Source organism: Acomys russatus, chromosome 29, assembly GCF_903995435.1.
Source record: "Acomys russatus chromosome 29, mAcoRus1.1, whole genome shotgun sequence".
Taxonomy (NCBI): domain Eukaryota; kingdom Metazoa; phylum Chordata; class Mammalia; order Rodentia; family Muridae; genus Acomys; species Acomys russatus.
This window is the reverse complement of record NC_067165.1, coordinates 6,515,484-6,536,866: the sequence shown is the minus strand read 5'-3', so window position 1 is coordinate 6,536,866 and position 21,383 is coordinate 6,515,484. Positions and strand designations below refer to the sequence as shown.

Below are 21,383 nucleotides of genomic sequence, written 5' to 3'. Positions count from 1 at the left end.
CTGTGGCATCACTAGTTCCCCTCACTTGCCCCAGCTCTAGACAGCCTGGCACGTCGTCTTTGCTACCTCCATCCATGCCTCTGGGGACTTCAGGGAGCCTCATTTTAGCTCAGCAAGGCCACACCTCCTAGATGACGGTGCGCCATCCTCTACGCGGCCCTCTGACTAGAAGGCACCTAAGATCCAAACTCTGAGCCAGGAATGGTTACTGATTCTCACTTCCACTGTGGGCTTCCTCCAAGAGCTGAGCTAAGTGGACTCCTCAACATGGGGAAACTGAGGCCAAGACAGCAGAAGGCAAGGCTCGATTAGGCTGGGGACCCCACACACCCAGCTAGTCCTGGTACCCTAGGCCCAGGCTGCCTGCCTGTGCAATTTGTTGAGCCCCTTAGAGCGCACTGAGAATGGGTCAGTGATGTGCCCCTCCCTGGAGGAGACTTACCATCCCGCCACGGCCACGATCTTCATGACGGACTCATTAAGGCACTGACAGAAGCTGACCAGCGGGGTCCCGCTGTCACCCATGCGGCCCAGCATGATGCCTGTAGGGTCACACAGAGAGTCACAGGGGCAGCATCGGGCCATCATGTAGGCATGCCGATGGCAAAGCGGGGGACAGATGGGCGCACAGGGCAGAACTCAACCCTTGCTGATACCCCCAGGTCTCCTAGACTTATTGGGGCTCTCATCCCTAGTTTATTCTCCATACAGCAGGAGACTATTCATCCCTTTGAGAGGAAATGTTCCTGAACGCATCCCAGCAGCAGTCCGTTTTGACAGTAACCACTGCTGCCTCAGTATACCTGGACATCTGGCTGTCAGTTCTCTTGGCAAGAAGATATGGGGAGACTGTTCCTTAGGGTCAGCCTTGTGACAGGGAGCACCACTGTGCCATTCTTGAGAGGGTGGCTGTGTGGCTATTCTTTTTTTTTTTTAATAATTTATTTAATTTTATTTTAGTGTGAGGGTGTTGCCATTGGAACTGGTATTACAGACAGTTGTGAGCTGCCATGTGGTGGCTGAGAATTGAACCTGGGTCCTTTGGAAGAGCAGACAGTGCTCTTAACCACTGAGCCATCTCTCCAGCCCCTGTGTGGCTATTCTTATCCTGGGGAGAGCTACACTCTGACACTATCCCCCATAAGCTCTGCGTGATACTTGGCAGCTCAGTGGCTTGCTCAGCAAGGGAGAGAGTGGACATTGAACCTTGCTTGGTCTGTGGGACTCCAGAGAAGACCTCTGTCACCAAACCCACACAGAAGTCGCCATGTGGTATTGGGGTGAAGAAGGGCCTAGCTGCATAATCAGAAGCCAGGACTGGGGGTGACACTGAGCCAGGCCTGCCCATCTGGCCTGTGGCATCCTGGCAAATAGAGAGCCAACTTACGCCTTCCAGCTCTGTCAGCCTTCTGGATATTCCAGCCCCCCTCACCTTCACTTGGAAGTCACCAGGACAAGACAGGCTAATAAGATCTAGTGTAGGTAGGACACACGTATGACAATAAGGCACTCCATAGGTCAGGCGACCTGAGCACCGGTCATGTCCCCATACCAGGAAAACACAGGAAAGGACCCTGAGGTGAAAGAAGAGCCTTGATTAGAGCAACTGTGTGTAATGACATGGATATGCACAGATGAGGACACGCTCAGGTGCACACAGGTGTGGGCACACTGAGCTGGTGTACACAGGTGTGGGTACACTGAGGTGATGCACTCAGGTGTGGGTGCGCTGAGGTGATGCACTCAGGTGTGGGTGCGCTGAGGTGATGCACTCAGGTGTGGGTGCGCTGAGGTGATGCACTCAGGTGTGGGTGCGCTGAGGTGATGCACTCAGGTGTGGGTGCGCTGAGGCGATGCACTCAGGTGTGGGTGCGCTGAGGTGATGCACACAGGCATGAGTGCACTAATCAGAAATGCACAGACAGTTGCACTGCCCAGTCAACACTGAGAGTGTCAAACATTTCTTTCGCTCTGCCACCAGGTAGCCTTTATTTGTTGCATCCCTCAGAGAGGCTGCGGTTGAGGAGAAGGAAGCCCAGCGGCCAGGTTGTCAGGTTCACATATACGATAGCCAGCGTCTGACTCAGGTGTTAGCTCTCTGCATGCCTGGTATTTTGGCCAAGAGCATTAGAGCTTTGCTAGCCATCGCTGCCTACACGCTCAGTCATCATTCACATGTCTCCGTAACAGGTTTCTCTGAGTCCTGCCCTTGCTAGCTACCATGGAGGGCTCAGGCAAAGCCAGGCAAGTGATGCTGAGCCACCCAACTAAGGTCCATGCAACTCCACGCAGACAGAGATTGACACAACAGAGTCATATGTTCATTGTGGAGCCACCCTGAGCAGAGAAGCCGTGGCCTAGGCTCCTGACTGAGTCTGGGGACAAGAAGACCTTGATTAGAATGGCATGCCTGTGGGGAGGCCACAGGCCTCAGTGGCCTCAGGGAGGAAGGACAGGAGCAGCGGCCTAAGGAGCGCAGAAGCCAGGGCCACATCCCTGAGTCCTGCAGCTTCTAAAGCCCCATTTGGCTTCTGAGGGCAGCAGCCTACAGAATGGGGCCAGCTTCTTGACCCCGAGGACACACCAGGAGGGACAAGAACACAAACACAACCTCTAGGCAGCCGTTGCAGGAGCCCAATGGCACCAGGGGGGTGGTGACAGCAGAAAGGAAGGAAGCAGGCTGGCAGGAGCTGGCCAGGGCGATGTGGCCGAGGCCAGCTAGAAGGTGGCCCGGATGTCTCGTGGGCACAGCAGGACACAGAGCATGCTGCGTGGGAACAAAATGCTGTGGCACAGCCAGGGAAGCGGGAGCCAGCCACACCAGGGCTGGAGCTTCCCCAAGAGAGAAAGGGGTCCTGTGTGTGGCGGTGGTGGCAGTGGTGGCGGTGGTGGTGGTGGCGGTGGTGGCTGTGGTGGTGGTGGTGGCTGTGGTGGTGGTGGTGGCTGTGGTGGTGGTGGTGGCTGTGGTGGCGGTGGTGGCTGTGGTGGCGGTGGTGGCAGTGGCTGTGGTGGCGGTGGTGGGCTGTGGTGGCGGTGGTGGCGGTGGTGGCGGTGGTGCCGGGCAGCATTTCCAGCAGACAACTGTGGAATCTGAAGCTATGCAGTTTAGGAGCCTCTTTAAGAGCAAGAATATAGGCTGAGTTAGCTTATGCCTGGCAAGTTTGCACTTGGCAAAGGGAGCTAGGAGGGTCAGGATCGCAAAGCCATCCTCAGTGAGGTTGAGGCCAGCCCAGTCGGCAGGAGGCATTGCCTCAAAACATACATACAAACAAATAAAACCTGTTTTCATGGCCTAAATGTATCAAATTCTCAGGGGTAAAGGTTCAAAACAAAACACAAGCAAAAGCCGGGCGTGGTGGTGCACGCCTTTAATCCCAGCATTCAGGAGGCAGAAGCAGGCGATCACTGTGAGTTTGAGGCCAGTCTGGTCTACAAAGTGAGCCCAGGACAGCAAAGACTACACAGAGAAACCCTGTCTCGAAAAACCACACAAACAAACACACAAACACACAAAAACCCCAGGATTATAAAACTACCCGCCCCAACAACAACAGCAAAGGCACATGCCTTCGGAGGTTCACATACAAATAAGGGGTCCCAAGTCATACCCTTAGTGGCTTATGGCAAATTGCTGTGGTTGGAGGGACTTTGGAGACTCAGAAAAGATTTGCAAAGGGAAAGATGTGCTCAGGGAGGCCTCTGTGAGCCCAAAGAAATGACACAAACAGTTCTGGAGAGAGAGGCAGATGGGGAAAAGCCTAGAATGTGGCAAGTCTTCCCCAGCTATCATCTCAAGACTTCAGTAAAAGGTCCAAGGACAGACTGTGAGGAGTGGGGACTTGGGGGCAGGGTGGGGAGATGGGGGGGATAGGTGGGAGGGAGTGAGGGCTGGAGAAAGGGAGGAGGCAGCCCCAGGGGCAGGAATTCTAAGGCTAAGCAAGGCCTGGAGCCACTTAGGTAGAGCAGGAAAGAAGGAGCTGGAAGATTGGGAGAGGCACCGCTGGGGCACTGATGACACTCACCCATGGTGGCTGAGAAGATGACAATGCCCAGCACATTCATGCCGTCACTGGTGCCAGGCTCTGACTTGTAGACAATCTCAGGTGGCGGTGTCAGGTCCAGGGCAAAGTTCTGCACACGTGACCCATTGTCTTCGTGGACCCCGTAGATGAGGATCCGCCGAGGAGGGGCCTCCTCTGAAGCCCCACTAGGAGACTTGATAACTGGGGTGGTCTTGGTGCGGTACTGTTGGGGAGCATACCAACCACAGGGGAGTCAGCAGCATGCCGTTACAGGAGACATCTTGAAGGCACATTTGTATGCACTTGTATTGTATGGATGTCAAAACGGGCCGTTGGAAAGGCTGGCAAGCGGGGTGTTACCACAAAGAGAAGGGGGAGTCCAGCTGTACACTGGCTCCAGCTCCCTCCAGCTCTGTCACTATGATCTGACTTTCTCACCCCGCCCCACCTATCTCCCCCTCTGCCAAAAGCTATCTCACCCCTTCCACTTGGCTGGTACCCATGTACCTGGCAGCCTGAGGGCCTGCTGTCCACTGGACAGACCCAACCTTCCCAGAGAAAGCTCCTAGGCCCAGGGCCTGGGTGATGAGGTCAACCACCCAACCTCTTCCTCTGCCCACCAGGCCGTTCCTAGACTCCCCGCCTCATTTCTCAGGAGCCAAAACAAGGGGGCAGCTGTCTCTTCAAACAGCGCAGTAGAAAGACCGATAGGGCTTCTCTGGGGAGGACAGGAACCTATTCAAGAAGTACATGGACCGAAAAAGTCCCTGGCTTCGTGTCCCTCACCTATAAAGGGGGACCACAGCTGCGTTTCCCTCATTGGATGAAAACAGTGCTTCCCACAGCTCCTGGTACGTGAGAAGCCCCACACGAGACTGACCGTTACTAACATCAACACATACAGAACCGAATCAGACACAAGGCCTTCGGGAAAATTGTGATTAACAAGGAGGGGGGCATTTGATTTGGGTCTCAAAAGAGTCATAGTTTGCTGAAAGGAAAATGTTATAAAACAGAGTAACATGCATTCTTTCTGTAGCCTTCACTATTCCTCTATCACAGAGGCAGATTGCACACTGCCCCGCCTAGCTTTCAGGACCCTGTCCCCTGTGGCTGTGTTCACGGATGAAGATGATTAAGATGCTGAGACTTGGTTCAGCTTCATAGCTGCTCATTTGGGGATCCCTTTCCAGACCCTTAGCCACCTGCTTTGTGTCCCCAGCCCAACACTTAGCCTTGCCCAGGCAAGGGATTTAGGAAAACACTGGCTGGGTTGCATCAGGTCACTGGCAGACAGGAGAAGGGGCAGAGAGCTGGAAAGGAGCTGACGTGTGGGCAAAAGCAATTGGGAGCAACCTGCACGACACGGAGACAGAGAGAGGACAGTGAACATGGCAGGGACTGGCCTCACCCCTGGGTGTTGTAACCTGGGGAGGGTGCTCCATGACACAGTGAGAGTGGGCCAGGGGAAGCAGGTGCAAGCTGCACGTCTGATGGTCCCTAACTTCAACCTCAAAATTTGATCCAGAGAAGCAATGCTGTCTGCTTCTACTATTTCTAGACTCTGGGCCTAGAAGTGATTTTAATGCTTTAACCTAGGGCAGGACCTGTATATTTTTCCATTATTATTATTATTATTATTATTATTATTACTATTATTATTATTTATTATTATTATTTAGAGCCTCATATTTCCCAGGCTGCTCCCACACTTTCTGAGTTCTGGGATTACAAAAAACTATCAAACCTGGTTTATACAGGGCTGGGAATTAAACCCAGGGCTTCGGGCATGCTAGACAAATACTCTACCAACCAGGCCACATTCCTCGGGGCCGGCTTGGTGTATCTTAATGTTTTCCTAATTTCCAGCAGTGGATGCTATTATTATTATTTTTTTTTATAGAGAAGTTGTTTTTAAGCAAGAAAGCGGGTTTAGAAGCTAGCCTGGACTGAATCCACCAGCTCTTGTCTTTGTTGAGTGATACAATCTTGAGCAACGGTCTACTTCTGAGCCTCAGTTTTCCTATCCAGGAAATGGGCTGGTCTTACCTTAGTGTGGACACCGTAAGGATGATGGGAGGGTGAGTGTGAACACCAGTATGCTGAGTCAGGTGCTCAGCCAAGACTTCCTTCTGCCCCGTGAAGTTTATGAGCAACTGGAACCCAGGGCAAGGGTGTGGCCATGGGACATGCTAAGATATGGATCCTACCCATGTCGTCCCCACCCCCCCCCTGCTCCCCCCCCCCCCCCCCCCCCCCCGGCATCCACTTGTAGAAGGCAGGGAGGCTGCCGGACTGTCACTTTCCCACCGGGCCCACATAGACCTGCCTCGCTTTCTCTCCTGTCCCTCTTCTCCATAGCCCGGCTCTGCTCACCTGTTTGAATGTGGCTTCTACCAGGTTGGCTGGGAACATGTTCCTGGGAAGAGAAGAGATACAGCAATTGAGGATTTCAGTGCTAGGAGAGGAGGCCTGTGTGGTGTGGTGTGTGTGTGGGGTGTGTGTGTGGGGTGTCATCAAAACACTCTTGGTAGTGGCGGTGGAAGCTTTCCATGAACCCCACCCGAGGTGTCTCCTCCTTGCCACTGGTCCCCACTGATACTTAGAACATCCTAACCAAGCGCTGTGCTTTCCCAGGCCTTACCCTCACTGTGCCCCGAGATCAGCATGATGTACCTACTTCCCTGACTGCTTAGCTGCTAGTCAAACTAACACATTTCCCCTAGCCAGGTATGTCTGGCTCCTAAGCAGACCTGTGGCCTTTGCGTGTGGGTCCCCTTGGCCATGTTTATCTTCCCATATTATAGCCTCCTAAAGCAAGTCTCCATTTTCTTCTTCTATCCTTTTGTTTGTTGGGTATTTAAGATACTATATAGACCAGTATATAGTCCACTATATAGATGACTATATACTCTCACTATATAGACCAGGCCTGGACTCAAACTCATAGAGACCAACCTGTCTCTGCTTCCTAAGTGCTGGGCCCAAAGATATGTGCCAACACACTTGGCTTCCCCTACATCTCTGATATTCATTGTGTGTGTGTGTGTCTGTGTGTGTGTGTGTGTGTGTGTGTGCCCAACTCAGGATCAGACATACAAGTGAGCCATTATAGCCGTCCCTTCAGGGTGCCATTAGGACCACCCCTAGAGCCCCCACTTCGAGGATGCAGTGTTAGGAAACATTAAGATGACACAGAATGTGCATAGCCCGTGAACATCCTGCCTGTCAATCATCTCTGGACACTAGTCAGTGCCTGGATCCCAGGAGTGTGATGGAAAGAGCTGCTGCACAGTATGGATAAAATAATGACAAGAAAACCAGCGCATTTCGTGCACAAGCAGTGTTTTCCCTTCACGTTTTGGCCTGCAGTTGGTTGGCTTCATGGATATAAAACTTACACCAGTGGAGGGCTGACCGTGTCTTATTAGTATTTGTTTTAAGGCTGAAGATGGAGGGGCTTTTGCCCTGCCAGATGTAAAAAATATACTAGGCAAGTATAATTGTTATCAACATAACGTACGGTACGTACGGCTGTATAGTATATAGAGCTGTCAATATGGCGGCCCGCACCACAGAGCCCGGAGCCCAGAGCATTTCATTTTTGTTGTCATTTTGGCATTATTATTATTATTATTGTGGTGGTGGTGGTGGTGGTTATTGTTGTGCAGGTGAGTGCCATGGCGTGTGTGTGGGGGCCCGAGAACAACTTTTAGGAGTCAGTTCTTTCCTTTTGCCTTTGTGTGGGTTCTAGGGATGAAACTTGGGTTGTCAGGCTTGTGTGGAAAGCACCTTTACCTGATGCGCTATCTTACCAGCTTATTTATCTGTCTGTCTGTCTTTCCTTCTACCATCCATCCATCCATCTATCTATCCATCTATCTATCTATCCACAGACAGAGTCTCACTACATAACGTAGGCTGCCCTCAACCCCATTGTCCTTCCAAGCGCTCAGATACCACGTGTGTTGTTGTGCCTGGCCCAAGTACTTCATCTGTGGGAAAGCCGCTTCACGAGCCAGTGAGGAATTAAAGGATCCACCATTAGAACCCAACAGCTGACCAACCATTCTGAAGAGTTTTTCCCTCTGTTATTTAACATCTTCCACTGAAACAAATTCCACTTGACTCCAAGACAATTTTTTTTTCAAGTGAAATCGTAAAACTCTAGAGGACAACAGGCTAATATTTTGTCACCTCCTAAACATGAACGCGTTTGCTGAGAACAAAGTGGACAAATCAGCTGATTTCACTCATTGAAAGGAAGGGAGTCCTCATCGCACTATGCCACCCTGGCTTGGATCCCAGAACAGAGGATATCGATGAGAAAATGAGGGACATCCGCTGAGTTCTGGAACAAGCAGGATGGTGCGCAAGCCTGCAGGCCCAGCACAGGAGAAGTGAAAGCAGGGCATCGGGAGTCCATGTCACCCTCAGCTGCCTAATGAGTTCAAATCCAGTCTGGGCTATCTGAGGCCCTGCCTCAAAAGGCCAAACAGACAAGGCCTATAGATTACTTCAAGGTAGCCCAGTTCCACTTTTCAGTTTGAAAGGTCTGGCGATTGTATATGATGCCAGTTAACATCTGGGCCACTGTGAAGCCATGTAGGATTTCTTTTCTTTGCTACCCTCTAAAAACCTAAAATCATACCAACATGAAGATCTGGGGCTTGCGGGGGAAGGGAGGAGAAACAGGATGCTTCCTAAGGTTATGGTGCACGTGAAACCATAAAACACACGGTAGACAAGCTGGGGGCATCTCGAAGGCCAAAGTTAGCACCCTGAATCTAAAGAGACTTTCAACCAATCCTGCTTCCCCCTCCCCCATCTTCTCCAGCTGTTTCCTCTCACAGGAATCTCAAATCCCCAGGGGCCAGCGGCATTTGTTCTTTTCCCTGCTCTGTCCCTGGAAGAGAGCCCCACACATTAGCAGGCACTCGGTCAATAAATACTTGCTGCTTAAACAAATGGATACAAGCAACCACGGTCCAATAGAGCGCGCCAGAAAGATATACTCAGCAGTTCACTTCCCAAAAGAAGACTTGCAGAAGCCAGGCGTGGTGGCGCACGCCTTTAATCCCAGCACTTGGGAGGCAGAGGCAGGTGGATCGCTGTGAGTTCGAGGCCAGCCTGGTCTACAAAGGGAGTCCAGGACAGCCAAGGCTACACAGAGAAACCCTGCCTCAAAAAAACCAAAACCAAACAAACAAAGACTTGCAGAGGGCCAAAAAAAAAATTTTTTTTTAATGTTTTGTAAAGTGACAGTGCAGATGTTGGGGAAATGAAGGCAACGTTCACCATGCACCTTCAGGTGGCCCCTGCAATGACCTTTCTCTAGGCGCTTTAGCAAGACACCCCCACCCTGGCCCCTCAGGCCCCTCTAGGAGGGCTACAGACTGGGGATGCTCACAGCCTCTTTCTTGCTACTGAGTCTGCATTTCTCGGAATGGGCTGTGAGTAACACCGGTAACACACTCTCGCTGCTGCCTGCCTGGCTCCCCCTCCCGTCACTCAATCGTCCTGGCAACTCTCCACCTTCAAGGCTCGGTTCACACATGAGTGGAGCTGCACACGTGGACATGAGTGTGCTTTATTTCCTAAGCCTCCTCGGCAGCGCCTGTGGCCAGACGCAGCGTCTGCAGCGGCATCTGTACTCCTGCTGAGATTCAGGTTCCACAGACACATCTGGCCAGAGGAGGAGGAGGGCGAGGAGCTGCCAAGGCAGAGGCTCTGTGTTCTGGGACCCCCCTGTCACTCGCCCTTCCCTCAGGGGCTCGGCTTTATCAGAAAGGAGGGGAGAACAGGAAGTTGGGCGCCACCGGGTATCGCGCCTTTCTTCCTTGAGTTGGAAGCTGATGTCTGCCCACCAGCCTGCAGTGATTGTCAAACTGTGTGAAAAATCTGTCACGACCCCCAGGGGGTTCTAGGACCCTAAAGGAAAGGCTGTCTAGCCTGAGCAGAACTAAAAGGCCAAGTGTGTACATTCCTTCGAGACTTCCTTTAGCACTAGGCTACTTTTTCGAGGTGGGCCATGGCAGAGCAGGCAAGTTGCCACCAGTATGCGGTCTTCCTTTCTTCCTTGCTTATGGAGGTCTGTTAGGGTCAGAGACCCACAGACCCTGGCCATCAAACCCTGATTCCCACTCTTTCTTGTCCTTGGTAGGACAGCTCTCAAGACATGAGAGGAAGTCACTAAACTCCATCCCTGAAGGATGGCTTCAGTCTACCGCCCTTTTGTCTTTTCCTCCAACCTTCCTTCACTCTTCCTGGAATACAGATAAAACAGTTGGAGCTCGAGCAGCCCTTTTGGACCATGAGACACACTGATGATGAGTTCCAAGAGCCAAGCAGCCAAGCACTTGGGCCAAGCCTGAGATCCTGGTGACAAGGAACAGCACACTTCTGAGAAAGAGCAAGCCTTTCCTCTCATGAAGCCTCCGCTGCAGCGCTCAGCTCTTGTACGGACTCATTTTACAAACTTGCCGGGCAGACTCATTTAAGAGCCATACTTTGGCCAGGTGGTGGTAGCGCACGCCTTTAATCCCAGCACTCAGGAGGCAGAGGCAAGCAAATCTCTGTGAGCTTGAGGCCAGCCTGATCTACAGAGTAAACTCCAGGACAGCCAAGACTACATACAGAAACCCTTTCTCAAAAATAAAATAAAAGAATCATACTTTTGATTATTAATTTGTAAATGTTCATTTTCTTTTGGTTCTGAACTCTTTCAGGAAGATTCTTTCTTTGTCCCATGAGGCCTGTGCCCTGGTTGCAGCTACATAAAAGATAAACAGACTGTGACTAGGGACATAAACAGTCATGCCTGCAAGTCCCAGGGTATAGCCTGGGCTCCCTGCTGAGGCTATGCTCCATATCTGCTGTTTGGACTTTCTTACTGAGATGGGTCCATATGCACTCCCAATCCCTGCTCCCCACCAAGGCCCAAAGGTGGGGATTGCTCCTTTTCAAGCACAGCTCCTGAGAGACTCATCCGGCCTCCGGGATGCTAACGGGGAGATGCAGATGGAGCCAAGTTATTACTTAATGTCCGTGGTGTTTTAATAAGGTGGAAAAAGCAGCGGCCAGCTCTGATTAGCGTTCTGCCTGGACTTCCTGAGGCCGCGCTGGGAGCCTACGTCAGAGTTCTGACTTGGAACCCTGGGAAATGAATTAATGACTTGGCAGGTCAGCCAGGGACATGGCCTGTAGTGATCTGGAATCATCCTTGAGACACGAGAACACATCTTTGCCTTCCCAGAGGCTAGGCCCAGGGCCTGTGTCCCTGTGTGACCAGCCTCTTGTCTTTCTGACTTTTCACATTGTCACTTGTGTTTCCAGGTCCCCAGGGTCTCCGACCTGGTCATCGGTGTTCTCATTCAATCATCAGCACTTAGCAGCCACTTGCTCCGGGCTGCTCTGGGTCCCTCATTTCCCCCTAGGACCTCAGAGACTGGGGTTCCATGTATCTTCCCCCTGACTTTTGGGCATGGTGGTTGGTCCTGATGTTGGGCACAGCGCTTAAAGGTGGGATGAAAGGATTGTGCACGGCCGCACTGCCTCCAGGGCATCCTGTGGCGGGAGACGCATCCTCGCTACCCTCCCTGCTCCGCTTCACCTTTCCTGACTTCTCATTTCTTTCTTTCCCTGTTTTGTTTGTTTTCTGATGGTAGGGATTGAATCTGGAGCCTCATGATACTAGGCCTGTGCCCTACCACTGAGCGCCACCCCAGGCCCAGCATTCCATGCCTAAGGCCTGGCAGCCGACCCAGACCTGGCTGTTGCAGTGTTTGAGGTTGACCTTTGCTGTGTTGCCCAACTGCCCATCTCCAGGAGTTTACGCTCATGCCCTGACAGCCTCTTGCTGGCTGTGGGTCTCCTGTGTGCAACCACAGAACCAGAGGGGACCCTGGAAAGGAGACCTCACCCCCACCCAAGGTCTCAGTGGCTTCTGGTTGGCCGAAAAAGAGAGGCATGTGACCCTCCCATGAAGATGTGACATCAGTGATACCCAGCCACCCAGCTTTGTTGAGGCTCAAAGCACAAGGATTGGTTTTTACCATGTGAGAAGCCACCAAGAGCAGACCAGCGCTGGAAAATTTGACTCTGACACATGTGAGGGACCTAGAGCCTGGCATCCCTAAGCAGGGGAAGGCAAGTGGGCGGGGCGGGGCTCCTAGCACACCAGCTGCTTTCCCTACCCTGTGGAAAAGCTGTTTTGAATCAGGATTTGAGAAATGGTGGGCCACAGGAGCATAATCCTAGAAATAACAGCTCTTAAGAGGAGGTTTTTTCTGAATCCCTCCTGCCTTGGCCTCCAGCACACCTGCTCTCCTGCTTCTGCTGCCTCTGTCAGTCCCACCACGCAACTTGCAGAATTGCCAAGTCTTCTGGGCCCCTGCTCTGAGCTTGGCACATGCTCTTCCTGAATGGCAACAGCTCCTTGTAGACGTAGACCCCAACAGCACTGTCAGTACAACAACCTTGCCTGGGAAGCAACTGCTCTAGGATATGCATTCTCTAGGCTCCAGGACAGGCTTGTGAAGATCTGCTACCACCAGAGGTGGGGAGGGTGACCGGAAGAAATAAAGAAATCTGGAGCAGGGGTGGTGGTGGTGGTGGTGGTGGTAACAGTGTCAGGTAGTGAGAGGGGCTGGCAGAAAAACTCAGGCAAGCAAAGATTTAAAAAGACACCACAGCAGGAAGTTGTCCCTGACCAGAGACCTCAGTGAAGTGAGGAACAGAGGTGCACTTCACTTACCAGGAAAGGCCGTGTGGAGAGGCAGGGGCAGCATGGAGACAGGAACACACAGGACATGGCAAGGACAGCTGAGGCTGGCACGGCTAGGGTTGGGGGAGGGGGAGAGTGGAGCTCAGAGGCCCTGAGTGAGGCAGTTTGACGCCTGTAAGCCACAGAGACAGAGGGGATACCTACCAAGTAAGCCATGGAGACCAAGGGGATGGCTCCTAGGTGAGGTACGGACATGGAAGGGATGGGTTACGGGGCTGATTTGTTGAAAATGCCTCAAATCGGAGCAGAGAAGGCAGGAGAGCCCACTGGTCACTCAAATGGGCGGAGGTGGTGAGAGTGACAAGCATGGCACTGAGTGGCCATGGGAGAGCTGACAGCATTCGGGAGCGGGATGCAGGGTGGGGGGAGAATGGGTGGTGTGGAGGAAAGTCGATGAAGATGAGGCATTTTCCTCAGACGTGTTAGCTTGGAGATGTCATGAACAGCATGTGTTGGGACCAGGAGTTCATACTAGATGTTTCCAAGTTGAACCAAAATTGGAGAACACTGGTGTCTAGGGACATTCAAAGCCGTGGGGTGCTGTCATATCCTTTGACTTGCAAAAGCCCCATGTTTCAGTTCCATTTCTTTAACCTTTGCAGTAAGAAAATCCCCAGGGTGGGCAGCTTCTTCCCACAGTGAGGAATGCTGCCCTTATGAGGAAACGGGGCTGGCCTCTGAAGCACAGAGCCCACAGACAGCTTACAGAGTGGTCTCAGTCAAGCAAGCCATCCCAGGCTCCATGGCTACCCAGCCCACCAGCCCTCCTGCAGACCCTGAGTGGACTTAGTCCAAATCAGCAGACCCCAGCTTGTCATTCAAGCCCGTCAGTCTGGGGGTGGCTTGTTACACAGTTGTAACTGACTGATGCACGGGATAAGTGTTCCTGCAGAGAGGAGGAGATGTTGAGTATTGGCCATCAGTTCCCCATGGGAAAGAAAAAAAAATGCTCCTTTCTAACTCTGAGCCAGGAGAAGCACTCGGAGCCCATGGCGTGTGTCCTAAGATGTGAGGAAAATGTAGAGGCTTGTGCCTGACTCATGTCCAAACACTCTGGGAAAGGCTTGCACTTCCAGAAAGGATAAATATACTTTCCGTGGGTCAGCTGTGGCTGGTAAAGGACGGATCCTGACCAGAGGATAGCCCCAAGCTTAGGGGTTGAGCCGATATATTGCCTGACAAGAACATCATAAGTGGCCAGATGAAATGGCTTATTTTAGGAGAGTCCAGCGCTAGGAGGGCTAGGGCCTATGAATGTTCTGGAGTAACTACAACCAGGAATGCCTATTCACACATGCCCAGGAAGGGGTCCCTTGAGCATTATCTCACCAGGGTGGAGTAGGTGGGGCAAACAAGACGGACACTTCCACAGTGCTTTCCCATTCCACAGTGCTTTCCCACACCAGATCAGATCCGCGCGGAGAGGGCAGGATGGTGTTAAACGGATGAGCCTGGGGTGTTGGTATTAGACAGACTAGGACTTACGTCTTGAGGTGATTAGAAGATGAAGAGGGCCTGGGAGAAACCCATGGAGCTAGTCAGCCGGTCGAGCCCACCAGGCTGTGGTATTTGAGTGAAAATTCCCCACCCCCACCCCATCCCCCTAGGCACCATAGCAAGTGGCATTAATTGAAATGATTAGGATGCGTGGCTGTGTCAGAGTAGAGGAAGAAGTATGTCACTGGGGGTGGGCCCTAAAGTGTCAGAAGTTCGAGCCAGGCCCAGTGGCTCACTCTCTCTTGCAGCTGCCTGTGGATCCAGATGTAGAACTCTCAGCTCCCTCTCCAGCACCATGTCTGCCTGTGTGTCATCATGCTCCCCGCCATGATGATAATGGATTAAGCTTTTGCACTGTAATTGAGCCTCAATTAAACGTTTCCCTTTATAAGAGTTGCTGTGGTCATGGTGTCTCTTCACAGCAATAAAGTCCTAAGTGACATAGGCCACATCCAGTAAGGTGTGTTTTCAGGGGCCACCGAGGCCCGACACAGTCCCATGTCCTGGGCTAAGCCCTCCATCCCCAAGGCCACCTGTCTTATCCTTGGTTTCAAAATTTCCATCTTCAGCTTGGATTCATCCAAGAGATTCAAATTCTGTGGCAGGTTTGTGCCTGCTCCAGACCCTTCCTCGGCCTTGAGCACCACGTGTTTGTTTATCCACTCAGATGCTCGGGCCAGAGACTTTGATGTACCCACAGGCAGCAGCACATACCTCACCCCCCGCCCCTTACGCTCAGAGGTTCCTGCCAGTCCTCCAGGCTTCCCAGCCCCGTCCCATGGCCACCACTGCGCATCCCCATTCCGCCTTCCTCTCCTGCCCTGCTGTACTCTGGTCCCTGGCCTCTCCAGGGGCCAGAGGGAGCTTTCTGTGTTGACAACATGTGTCTGTGTTTGAAAGTTACGTTCTAGGCTGGAGCTGTGCCCAGCATGTGCAAGACCCGGGCCTGGATTACCACCACTGCAGAAACAAACCAAACCTGTTTCATGTGGCCTTTAGAAGGCGACCTGCATGCCATGGTCTTTCACTCCTGAGGGAGTAGGGTAGGTGGAGCCTCCTGTTCCAGGCCTGAGCCCAGAGCGAGGGGCAGGAGGGTGACTGACTGATGGGCCTTTGGGGAGCCTCTGTTCTGTGGCAAAGTCTGTAGCGCTTTAGTATGAAGCAGGGCTTAGGTCCACTGAGCTGGAGTGGCTAAGGTGGTGGCTCAGCAAAGATGCTGTCCTGGCTGCCAGGCACCCTGGATGGACTCCTAGCACCTTGCCTCCCTGCTGGATAAACTGGGAAAGGCACTCCTCCTCTTTGAAGCCTTGTTTTCTTATCTAAAGGGACCAATAGAGAAAAGAGGGACCCATAATTACCTGCCTCCTGCCTCGCAGGCTGGGTGGCCACAGCGGCTGTGGGACCAGTCAGCTCACAGCCTTCCTGAGCCATCACTTTTTTCCAACCCCATGGAGATGGCAGAGCAGAGCCCAGCAGGCAGCCCAGGGACTGGGGGATGGAGACACGTTCACCACTGACAGACATCTGTACCAGAGGGTCGTGAGGCTCACCCTAGTCCATGTTGCAACATAACCTAGAGCTGGCTTGAGCCCCACATTCTGTGTACCCTCTGGAGGCCATACAGGGGACCTGTATCAGACCTGGGGATTCCGAGAGGATACGGGCAGGGAGTTACCGGACGAGGTCCAGGAGGGCATCGGCTGAGCTCATGACTGGCTTCCCGCTCTGTTCGGTCGTCTCCTTCTGCGCTGCACCACCAGGGTGGATGACAGAGACCATGATGATGCCCACGACCACAGCCAGAAAGGTGGTCCACAGGTAGTATGCCACAGTGAGGATGCCCAAGCGGCTGGAAGTCTTGGCATCCAGGGAGGCGAGGCCGGACATCAGGCTGAAAAGCAAGGTGGATGAGGCTTGTGAGAGGCACAAGACCGCAGCCAGGAAAGCCGCTGTTGTGCTCACTGTGGCTCCCTCGCTGCTATGCCCTGTACCCTCATGTGCTCCCGAAAATCTCCTTCGAGGTCATCCAACCCCGAGTCTCCTAACCTCTCTTGCTCTGCTCTCTTTCTCTGAAGCCCCGTCTCCAGCCCAGTATGCCACACCTCTAGATCAGTACATTTGCTTTCTTCTGCATGGTTTCTCTCAGACGTCCCCTCCCCGACTCTTCATGAGACAGGACCAGGCCGAGTCACTTCTACAGTGAGGTCCTTTCACATTGCCCACGTTAGGAGTCTGTCCTGGGGACTCCCTCAGCACTTAGCCTTTCCTCTCATGAGCCTGGTTGTCACACTATGCTTACTTGCCCGATGCAGACACAAGATTGAGTACAGATGAGAGGGACATATTCGTCTTTTCTGTGGGTCCACAAAGCCCAGCACCAGTGACCGGTGAACTGGTGGCTACTACCGAGGTGATTAATGAGCGGGGGAGAACTAGCCGTGTGACCTCTTCTGGCTTCTCTTCCAGAGCGTACCTGAGCCTACTCACCTACTCGCCTGGCCAGAACTGGGGGTGTCTCTGCTGTTGTGGGAGGGAGCCGAGCGATTAATTAAGGAAATGCTTGAGCTATGTTTCATTGCCAAAAGGATTTTCCTCCAAAGCCCTTTCATTATTTCAGATAAAGGAAGTATTTGTCTGGTTTTAATCATGTAAACAAGAGCAGATAATCCTCCTCACTCTCTCCTTAATGTCAGTCCGATGCCCTGATGCCCCGCAGCAGCCAGTGGCCACCCCAGGGAGCAGGCTTTATCCCTGAGACCTGGGCATCTTTGCTTAGCCCTGGGCATGAACTGGCCCTCCTGTTAGGAGGCCTCCTCCTCCTGCAGCTCTCTCCTGATGTCTGTCTCCACCCCACTTCTTCAGGTTGTTGTATCATAAGGTGCCCCTGAGGGTAAGCTGGTGTCTGAACAGGGTACATGAGTCAGCCCATGGCAGACCCAGAGCAGGGCTCCATGGCAGGTAGAAAGGGAGGGAGGGAAGGAGGGAGGAAGGAAGGGCATACAATCTCCATTTCCTCCTCTGCCAGGATGCCATATGCTAGTGATGGGCTTAGGGCTGGGCTCAAATGTAATTCCCAAAGGCCAGTAATGGGATTCCCCACCAGAGGAAACGAGGCTGCTGTGACCATTATCCAAGGAAGATTTACCTCTGCCCTTCCTCAGCAGAACCATGGTCAAGTCCACCTGCTGCAGGCCAGGTTGGGAAGCCAGTCCCTGAGAAGAGATATGCCCTAATTCACCCACATCAGGGTCCTGCTAGGCTGCCTCAGACCATCTCTAGGCTTGTCTGGTTTTGTGTCTCCATCCTGTCCCTGACCTCAGGAAGTAGTTACTCTGGCAGGAAGCAGGGAAGTGATAGGCAGAACACCAGGACAGGAGGGGACACAAGTACTGCAGAAGTTGGGCAAATCAGTACAGTGACAAGAAAGGTGACAAGGAAGGGCAATTTCTATTAAGGGTGAGAGCCCTAGCTAAGACAGTAGGGAGAGCTTCCTGGAGGAGTTGGTTCCTCCAAGATGGGGCAAGATTTGGAGAGAGGCCCAAGTACGAGTGGGTGGCAGAAGGCAACAGGAGACTTTGAACTATGGGGAAACTGTACTGCTCAGCCAGGTCAGCGCTCAGACTGTGTAAGGTGTGATGACAGGACAGAAAAAACAGATAGTATGTGGCCTTGAATGGGGAGTCAAGTGGGACCAGGAGGCACCTAGGAGTGCAGAGGAGAGGGAGCAGACCATTGCTTTCCAGACACCATGTCTGTGAGAAAAGACAGAATGAAAGATTCTCAAGTTCAGGCATGGTGTGTGTGTGTGTGTGTGTGTGTGTGTGTGTATAGGGAGAGGTACGGGTGTGTGTGGGTGTGTGGGTGTGTGGGTGTGTGTCCCAGGGTGAACTATGAAATGGGCAGAAGCTACATTTTGGACCTCAGATAAAAAGATGTCTGCGCACCACTGTGCTAAGCAGCCACCATAAAGGAAGACCCGTCATTGGAAAGACAGTCCTAATGTGTTGAGAAGTGGAAAAGCGATTTAGCAACATGTGCCCCAGAGCCTCCTGGGAAATATACCCCTCTCTGACTTGTAGTCCAGATTTACAGCTTGAAGGACTGAGGATAGGGGCACGATGAGAACCAGATTTCCAAAGCACAAAGGTCCCTGAGGAAGGGGCCCAGTGAGGTGGAACCACCGGGGGACACCTAGATGTGGGAGGCTGGGAGGAAACGCAAATGTAGTCACGATTTGAGGGCACCATGGCCCAACCCCAGGGAGCACCACTGCCCAAAAGGATGCCATGAGAATTCTCCATGAGGCCGTGCAACCCTGCTCAGAATCTATCCCACCACAGCTCACTCCCCATCCAACCAATGGGACTGCTGAGCCGAAGCAAGAAAGGTAAAGGGAACTATTGACAACAGCCAAGAGAGCAGGCAGCTCCCCCAGGTTAGGGCTGGCAGTGCCCAAGGTGACTGCAGGCCACAGCAGTGGCCGATAAGACTGGGACAAAAGTGTGAGGAGAGCACAGACCTGTGTGAGAAACGAGCCCCTCCTGAAACCGGCGGACACAGGGATGGGGTGGAGGTTTCTACCTTTGGTCTTTGGAGGTTCCTCCTGATGGTGAGCCCCTTAGGAGCTGAGACTATAGAGCAGTGGTCCTCAGCCTTCCTAATGCTGTGACCCTTTAATACAGTTCCTCACGCTGTGGTGACACCCAACCATAAAACTATTCTGTGGCCACTTTGTAACTGTAGTTGTGCCACTGTTAAGAATCATACTGTGGGGCCGGGCGTGGTGGCGCACGCCTTTAATCCCAGCACTCGGGGAGGCAGAGGCAGGCGGATTGCTGTAAGTTCGAGGGCAGCTTGGTCTACAAAGTGAGTTCAGGACAACCAAGGCTCCACAGAGAAACCCTGTCTTGAAAAACAAAACAAAACAAGAACCATACTGTGACTATCTAATAGGCAGGATAGCTGATATGTGACCCCTGGGAAAGGGTCAGTTGACTCCTGACTCCCATGCGGATCTCGACCCACAGGTTGAGAACCACTCACTGCTAGACTGACACATGAGGACACATTGGTCCTTGGGAGAGTGTTTAGCTTGCACACATGTGGCTAAAATGAGAGGCAGTTTTCCTTGAGGGGAGGGAGAAGGGTCATTGGTACTTTGCTTTTTCTATTTCTCCATTTTTCTCTCTCACGTCCAGAAAGAGCATGTTTACGTGATAGAAGACACAGGCCTACAGAGTGAGTTCCAGGAGCTACACAGAAAAACCCGTCTCGGCGGGGAGGGGGGGACAAATAAAAAAGGCCAAGGGGGACCAGACCACAAAAAAAAAAAAAAAAGAAAAAATAAAAAAAAAAAAAAGAAAAGAAAAGAAAAAAAAAAGAGTTCTAGAGTCAAGACCACTGTTTCTTGGTCCTGGTCTAAGGCCCAGCATGGGAGGGTAGTGGCTGTCATGTGATCCAGCCCCTGTAATCCCTTCTCAGGTCAGCTCTCAGAGTTATGACTTACCCATAACTGTAACGGGGTACATTTGTGGTGGTGAGCTTGCCATCTGAGGAAGTAACCAAGTAGAGCCTGGTTGGCCAGCTGTGGGGTGTTAGGCCAAGGCTTACAGACAGAATAGTAGATCCCACAGAAATGACCTCAACTATTCCTCCTGACTTAGGGTGGGAACGATAGCCACATTGTCTGTCCCACTCCAGGCCTAGCGGGATGCTCCTAGGTCAGTAAAAGGCCCCAGGGGGGATGGAAGCCCAGAGCCCTACAGCCCTCCCAAGCCATCTGGTTCAACTACCGAGTGCCCAGGGATTGGGGATCAAGAGATTGAGGTGATTAGAGACATTAGCTTATAGAAATGGTAGGGAGCTGGCCTGGCTCCCAGCATGTTTCCAACTGCAGGGGTGGGGGAGGGGAGACTTTGACTGTCGGGCTCCCGAGGAAGGGGAAGGCTGTCTATGCACCTGGCTTCCACATCAACTCCCACATTGGCACTGTGAACTCCAACGTGCACCAGATGACTGAGCAAGTAACACCATGGTGGGCAGGGTTAGAGGAGATTCCCGTGAGGCCTTGCTCACTCACCTCACTGCACAGAGCCTGACCTTAGGCTGCAGGGGCCCTGCCTTAGCCTTTTGTTCTCAGGTGACCCAGAGGACAACATACACCCTCCCCAGGCTGCCCTCCCTCATTCTTCTCATCTGCCCAAGCCACCCTCGTCACCTTAGGGTCTGGGACTCTCCTCTGCTGGCTCTTCCTCTTGGTGAGCCTCTCCTTCCACTCCCTGCCGCATCTCCACTGTACCATGGTCATCTTAGACAGCATGTGCCCCTGGAGCCTAGCACAGGGTGGCAGTGGAGGAGTGTGAGGTGAGGAAAGTGCACTAGGCCCCCATCCTTGCACTTGAGGCCAAGAGAGGAGGACAAAGAGTTTGAGGCCTGCCTCAACTATGTAGCAAGCGCTAGGCTTTCTGGATCCCTCCCGGTGTAGACCTTAGTCTGGCTTGCTTCTAAGTCCCTAGAAGCCATGCCCTGGTTAGACCTGAGTGTCAGTTTGCTGATGTGATATTAAACTGGGACGCGGGGTTGGGAGCAGTGCTCTGGACCAGACTAAGGACACTTTGGGTTCTGGTGACTTTAAGCATAGGTTCTCTAAGAACTGGTTCCTTAGCTAACTTTGGTCTCCTGGCCAGGCTGAGAAAAGTTCCCTGGCACTGTGTGTTTTGGGCACTGAGGCTCTTAGCCCTAGGACTTGGGGAACAGATGGGGTGTCAGCAACCAGATGGAGTTGAGCAACAGTTGCGGACAGTAGAACAGGGTCTTCAGGGCTCCTCTTCTAGCATTCTCCTTCCTAGTCATTTTATCAATGGCTTGGCCAAGGCCACGGATAGCATGTGGATCCGATTTGTAGAGGACCACAAGCTGGAGGGAACAGCTGACGTGTTGGACGAAGGACCCCAGCGGGAACCACGGGCCAAGTCTGACAAGATGAAAATGAACACAGACAAGTGCTGGGCTGCACTTGGCCTGGAGTGCGGGGCAGTGGGAAGGCTGAGAAGGTCGGGAGGAAAGCTGAGCTGCTGCCA

The 21,383-nt window shown here is 52.6% G+C and overlaps 1 protein-coding gene across 1 annotated transcript in view; it reads right to left on the bottom strand.

Annotated features, from left to right (window-relative positions):
* Slc1a7 (solute carrier family 1 member 7) overlaps window positions 1–21,383 on the bottom strand; it is a 44,302-nt gene that overhangs the window by 5,260 nt on the left and 17,659 nt on the right. Inside the window, exons 3-6 of the mRNA XM_051171896.1 lie at window positions 15,980–16,195; window positions 6,399–6,441; window positions 4,023–4,245; window positions 443–542 (exon numbers count right to left, since the gene is read on the bottom strand). Of these exons, the coding sequence (XP_051027853.1) occupies window positions 443–542; window positions 4,023–4,245; window positions 6,399–6,441; window positions 15,980–16,195 (582 nt within the window). The remainder of the gene's footprint in view (window positions 1–442; window positions 543–4,022; window positions 4,246–6,398; window positions 6,442–15,979; window positions 16,196–21,383) is intronic.